Source organism: Crocuta crocuta, unplaced genomic scaffold (genome assembly GCF_008692635.1).
Source record: "Crocuta crocuta isolate KB4526 unplaced genomic scaffold, BGI_CrCroc_1.0 scaffold168, whole genome shotgun sequence".
NCBI lineage: Eukaryota > Metazoa > Chordata > Mammalia > Carnivora > Hyaenidae > Crocuta > Crocuta crocuta.
The window spans coordinates 4,662,343-4,669,303 of NW_027532591.1; the positions used below are offsets into that span (position 1 = coordinate 4,662,343).

At 43.4% G+C, this 6,961-nt stretch overlaps 1 protein-coding gene across 2 annotated transcripts in view; it reads right to left on the reverse strand.

Moving 5' to 3' along the window:
- The window catches only part of ORC1 (origin recognition complex subunit 1), a 35,936-nt gene that overhangs the window by 1,731 nt on the left and 27,244 nt on the right, over positions 1-6,961 (reverse strand). For both annotated transcript variants that reach the window (XM_077779675.1, XM_077779676.1), the window contains 3 exons: positions 5,829-5,948; positions 1,552-1,721; positions 661-748 (listed from right to left, as the gene is read on the reverse strand). In XM_077779675.1, the coding sequence (XP_077635801.1) occupies positions 661-748; positions 1,552-1,721; positions 5,829-5,948 (378 nt within the window). The remainder of the gene's footprint in view (positions 1-660; positions 749-1,551; positions 1,722-5,828; positions 5,949-6,961) is intronic.

The window sequence follows — 6,961 nt, forward strand, 5'->3', positions numbered from 1 at the left end:
CCCTCCACCCCCCCCACCCCCCACCTCTCATGTTCCCTGGCCCTCTCGCCCTCTCTTGCACACAAAATAGATAAAAATTTTAAAAAAACGTAAAATAAAATAGGTCATTCTTTTTTTTAAATTATTTTTTAATGTTTATTTTACTTTTGTGAGAGACAGAGCATGAGCAGGGGAGGGGCAGAGAGAGGAGACACATCAGAAGCAGGCTCCAGACTCTGAGCTGTCAACACAGAGCCCAACACAGGGCTTGAACTCACAAACCGTGAGATCATGACCTGAGCCGAAGTCGGACGCTCAACCAACTGAGCCACCCAGAAGCCCCTAAAATGGGTCATTCTGAGAGCCTTATCCCCACTACACCATAAGCTTTGTTAAGGCAATAACTCTTGTTCCTACTCATCTTTGAATCTCTTAGTCCTAGAACAGTATTTGGCACATAGTACTCCTTCAATCTAATATACAGAAACCAGTTGCTAAATGTCTCTTCTCATACAACTAAATAAAAATATCATATAACAATAGGTGTTGGTCTGATATTCCATAACATACTGGGTTGGCACAAATAAAGACTATTACACAGTGATCAAAATTCCCACCTCTTTAAGAACCACCAAGACCAAAATCTAGAAGGATTTGAAAAAAAAAAAAAAGATCAATTACCTGTTGAAATGTTGCTTCTTCCAGTCCTGAACGGCGGAACTCAGCAAGTATGGCTCTCAGGAAACTCTGTTCCAGAACAGAGGAATTTCTTAAAGAAAATGAGATGTGAATTGTCATAAGTGGCTATACCACCGGCCCAGAGAAAAGTCAAATATTATCTGGAAATACATCAGCACGCTCATTTCATGAACAGAGTGTATCATTCAGTGTGAGGAATAGCTGCTTCCTTCTTGTTCCAATAGCACTTTACTTCACTAAGTGGTCACGATTCTCCTACTGTACTAAGTTTGCATTTCTTTTTTTTTTTTTTCTAAGTTTTCTTTATGTAACCTCTATACCACATGTGGGGCTTGAACTCACAACCTTGAGATCAAGAGTCGTACACTCTTCCAACTGAGTCAGCCAGGTGCGCCAGATTTGCATCTCTATCTCTCTGTAGACTATGCCCCTTAAGAAAAGGACAGTGTCTGGGACGCCTGGGTGGCTCAGTCGATTGAAAGTCTGACTCTTGATCTCAGCTCAGGTCTTGATCTCAGGATCATGAGTTCAAGCTCCACGTTGGGCCCAGCACTGGGTGCAAAGCCTACTTAAATAAAAGAAAGAAAGAAGGGAGGGAGAGAAAAGGACAGTGTCTTCCGTAAATGCAGTTCTGAATGAGTAAAACCTTCCCAGAATGTGGACCTCTCCAGGCGTTTCCCAAGGAAGGATCAGGGTCAGGAAGCAAAAGAATCTTACTTTCTAAAAAACTGAATACATTCTGACATATAATATTATGTACTTTTAAGGTTTACAATGTGTTACTCTGTTGTAATAATCGCCTTTGCACTATACTTACCAAATTACATAATCATAGTACAATATTGTTATCCACATCCATTAGAAACAACTTACTTGATGGCAGTTATATATGAGGACGAAAACATCTCATCTACTGCTTGCAGCAAGTGGGCTACAGTGACCAGGCCAGGGGAGTCGGGCTTCTGGCAGGAGAACTCACAGATCTCCGTGGCACGCCTACAAATGTCCAGGCAGCGCCGTGCATCTCCAGAAAGGGCTGCTACCTACAAGAGGGAATACTTTACTCCTTGAGGTCCCTTTACCATCCTAGCCCAGGAGAAAAGCCAACAGTGCTCAGCTATAAAGGAAAAGCAGGGTTGGGAATGGGCTTAGGCCTGAAGTTATGTACTTCGACCCAGTGGCAACCTGGAGGAAGCCCGGGTATAAAATACTACACTGTCCCTGGAACTCTTCCTTAAGTCCATACCTTTATCTTGGGTTTACAGATAAATCCATAATGGAAAGGGCAGGGATTCTCAGATTTATTTAAAATTCAGGATATGGGGGCACCCGGGTGGCTCAGTCAGTTGAGCGTCCAACTTCAGCTCAGGTCATGATCTCCCTGTTGTGAGTTCCTGCCCTATGTTAGGACTCTATCTCCTCTTTCTGCCCCTTACCCACTCATGTGGCACATATGCACACACTCTTTCTCGCTCTCAAAAAAATTAATTAAAACTTAAAAAAAAAAAAGGAGGGAAAGGACCACAAAGCTGGAGGACACAGAGGATTCTGTGGTTAAATGAATTAGGCCAACCCACAATGCCAACAACTCCACTGTTGCTCCTTTCTTTCCATGTGCAGATTTCCTTCACAGGGAATCCTGTACTCTCTCCCAAGCGGACTCAGAAAGCCACTTGCCCTTTAAATTTCACAGAGGGAATTCCTAGACTCTGCAGTCTGCAAGATCTCTCAGTATTCCAGTAGTGGCCAGCAATCCCCACCATTTGCCCAACAACCATCACAAGGAACCACGTCCTGTCTGACAACATCCTGAAATGTTTACTTTCTTCAAAATTCTATGTTAAGTTTAAAAGACCAAATTGTAGGGGCGTCTGGGTGGCTTAGTCGGTTAAGCGTCCGACTTTCGCTCAGGTCATGATCTTGCGGTTCGTGGGTTCGAGCCCCGTGTCGGGCTCTGTGCTGACTGCTAGTTCAGAGCCTGGAGCCTGTTTCAGAGTCTGTGACTCCCTCTCTCTCTGACCCTCCCCTGCTCACGCTGTCTCTCTCTTTCTCCTAGAAATAAGTAAAAATATTTAAAAAGACCAAATTGTATAGGCATATATATACACAACACACCAAGATTAAAAGTAGTCATCTGAGGGAAGTGAGATTATAGGAGTCTTTAAATGTTTGTATATATTAGTTTCCAGAATACGTATTTAAGACATTCTAGATAAAGGTCACTTTTTTAGTAACCCAAGACAAGAACATGAGTATCAGTTTAGACTCTTCCCTTCTCTAATTTTCCATATGCAGTTGGTAAAGATGTCCCATGGATGTTTCCACCTATCACTTCTTCCCTCCAGTCATCATTACCACTGCCTTGTGAGGCAGCGCCATGCAGTGGCTAGTAACACGGACTCAAGAGCTACCTCAAAGAACAAAGTGAACAGGTGATCCTGGGAAGCAAGAAAACACCCAAAACAGTTCTTGCCCTGGGGGTATCCACAAACTTTGGTGACCATAAATCCCCTTTTTGACTGCTGCTGGGGTGCAGGAGACAAAAGAAAAGCTGGGGCCCACCCAACATGGAAGCTAACAGGAGACCCTGTATAAACTTGGGCTCTGACCTCCAATACAACCTCAGTATGAGGGTAAATGAAAGACCCATCATGCAGAAGGGATGGCAAGAAAAACAGCCTATTTAGATCTTAGTGCTAGGTAGGTGTAAAAAGCAATCTGCAGCTACAAGCCTTCACGTGGATTTGTAGCCCAAATTTCTGTTGTGTCTCCTAAAAACCCCAAGTAGAGAATTTTGTTTAAAAATGGTCCCAGTTGATAGTGGCCCTTGGTAACTGACAGAAGCAAAAAACAAATCTTAAATGAACTAATTTCAATATAGTCCTTAATTCTTGGAGAAGCCCTAGGGAACATGAGCATGCAATAAAAAAAATTCAAGACAAGAGAAACAAGGAAACAAGGCCACATATGCACAAGAAACAGTAATCAATAGAATTAGATCCACAAAGACTCGGATAAGATCCAGAACATAAGATACGTGTTTCTTCCTATGTAAAGAAATGGAAGAGAGGTTTGAAATGACAGGCAAGAGTTTTTGAGTAAGAACAGCATCTAAATTCGATGCCTTCTGAAACCAAGAACCCTAAAAAGGAAGGGAAGCAACAGGAGAGGAGTAGAGAATATAATCCTGTAAGTCTGCAGTGTAGTGGTTGACTCCGCAGACTGGAGAAAGCCAATTCCTTAGCATTCTTAAGGAATCCAAGAACAAATCTAAGTTACACTAAATATCTTCAAAATGCTCAGACAATAGTGATACTGGAACTGGAAGTAAAGGGAGATGTTTGGCTAAAATGAGGAGGACTGGTTCAAAGTTAAGAAACTGTGATGCCCTAGATCAGGAGGCAGCAAACTACAGCCTATCACACATTTTTGTACATTTAAAAAGTTTTATTGGAACACAACTGTGTGCACTCATTTAATATATTGTGCGTGGCTGCTTTCAAGATGCAAGGGCAGAGTTGCAGAGTGGTGACAGAGACCATTATAAACAAAGCCTAAAACAGTTCCTTCCTGGCCTTTCACAGAAAAACTTTGCTGACCCTTGCCTGAGATCCCTCCTCCATTTCATGTTGTTGGGTAAACATTAGGGCCACTGAGGAAGGTTTAGGGCTCTGTGGGAAAATTTTGTGCCTTGGTAATTGGTAGTTTCCATAAAACTCTTTGCAGGAGATGATCCCTCTTTTGCCATGGCATGAGTTCAGAGATTTATTCTCAAATAAAGATAAACAAAAGTCTCTGAACCAGGGAACACTAGGCATTATTTCAGGGGAGGGGATGTCCCTCACTAGATATAAATGGTTACTATTTCCATGCTGGATTTGAAGACCTCCACCCTCGAGGACTCTAGCCTACCTCCCCCACCCCCAGAGTACTGTCCTCCAGTCAGGACACGGGGCACCTCCTCTGGGAAGTCTGCCTAGCCTAATGGGAAAGAAACAGAGATACTGAAATTGGCCCAATCAGATTACCCCACAGTGAAGTTCCCGGTGAACAAGCCCCACTCATGTGCTCAGTGCTCCCAAAAAACTTTTTAATCTTTACTCATACACCCGAGTGGACAACCATGACATCTGAGGAAGATCTCCAACCATGCGGGACAGAGACCAAATTCAACAGACAAAAGCATCTGGGAGGAAATGAAAGAAGACAACCTCAAATAAACAGAACAGCACGAAAAAGGATCCTTCAGAGAGAGAGAAAAAAGTAACTTTTAGAAACTGCCTGATAGCAGAAGTGAAAAACTACCCAACAGAAAGGTTAGATGGTAACTTTCAGGATCTCGCTCCTAGAAAGCAAAGCTTAGAGACAAGCACAGCATCTGGCTTGCCTCTGACCCCAGCACCCAGCTCTGAGCCGATGTTACATGTGCTGCTGCTACAGGCATTCAGAATTCAGATCATTTCAACCAAGAAGAACCAGAAAAAAAGTTTATATGACTCGTGAGTGCTGAACTACTGTGGATGTGTGATTCGTTGCACTGTGCGTGAAGCAGACCTTTAACCTACTTTACTCCTCGGCAGCCTTGGAGACATCTTGGGTGACACTCTCCCAGTGAGCTTGGAGGATGTAGGGGTCCAGTGCCTCAACACCTGACTTGCAGTGCGCACCTTGCTGGGCACATTACAGACATGATCTCATTTAATTCCCAAAACAATCCTATGAGGTAGCTATTATTATTTCCATTTTTTCAAAGAAAACTAAGGCTCAAGAAGCTTTTAAGTAACTTTCATATAACCTTCCAATGCCTATTAAGTATTAGAACCAGAATTCAAACCAGGCTTGCTAGTGGACTGCCTATATGACCTTTTTCATTATACAAAGCTGCCTGTTCCCTAAATCAATTGATCTTCATTTATATAATGAAGCCCACCATTTGTATATAAGCCCACCACACACAGCATGCTAATTAATTATACAATAAACAGGTTACGGAATTTTTCTCAATTTTGTTTATACTTTTTGGTGTTTACTTTTACAGGACTTTCTAAATATCTCTTCATGTCCAGAGCACCCGACACGAAGCAGGTGCTCAGCAAAGATGTGCCACCAGGTTTGCAGGTACAAGTAGGAGCACCCTGAAGGTGACTTACCTTCCTAGCTACTAGCTGGATGGCATCGTCCTCAAAGGCCTTTATATGTTTGAGTCGGGATATTAGGATCTGCTGCAGCTGGCTGTGAGTATAGGGCTGGAAGGACATCCTGGTAAGACCCTGGGGAAGACAAGATAACAGAGGAACGAGTTCATTAATTGCCCACTCTCTGACAGTCCTGCTGGACAGCCACCCTTAAGTCCCCAAAATGGTTTCCAAGTCCCATAGAACAGGTCACACATTTCATCCTGGGACTGCCACAGATTCCAGCTCCTCTCACTGCTGACAATGGCCAGTGCTGTCCTGTAGGGCAGCAGTAGTTCTCAAGTATTTTTTCATTTTGTTTAAAAGAACTTTTATTCTACAGGAATCATGTATGTATGTATGTATGTATGTATGTATGTATGTATTTATTTTAAGTTTATTTGAGAGAGACAGAGACACCATGTGTGTAGCAGGGGCAGAGAGAGACTGAAAGAGACAATCCTAAGCAAACTCTGCACTGCCAGCACAGAGCCTGATGCGGGGCTCAAACTCATGAAACCATGACATCATGACCTGAGCCAACACCAAGAGTCAGACACGTAACTGACTGAGCCACCCAGGCACCCTCTACCAGCATCATTTAGAAGTGGATGAAGGAAACGGTGCTCTAATTCAAGTGGCTGGGAGTATCTTAGGCTCACAATAATAACAGGCACAGCTCCTGGCTTCACTCATCACGTTTGTGAATGAGGTCGATGAGGGCAGAGGGCATAGCCTCGTTCACTGCTATGCTCCATGCTTGAACACTGCCTGGCAGGGGAGAGTGCTGCAATGTGTATATATAGTTTTTATTTTAGAGAGAGAGAGAGAGAGCACACGAGTGGGAGAGGGGCAGAGAGAGGGAGAGAGAGAGAGAAAGAGAAAGAGAGAATCTCAAGTAGGCTCCATGCTCAGCATGGAGCCTGACGTGGGGCTCAACCCCACAAACCTGGGATCATGACCTGAGCCAAAATCAAGAGCTGGATGCTCAACCAGCTGAGCCACCCAGGCACCCTGAGTGCTTCAATATTTAAAAAAAAAAAAAAAATTTTTTTTAATGTTTTTTACTTATTTCTGAGAGAGAGAGAGAAAGCACAAACAGGGGAGGG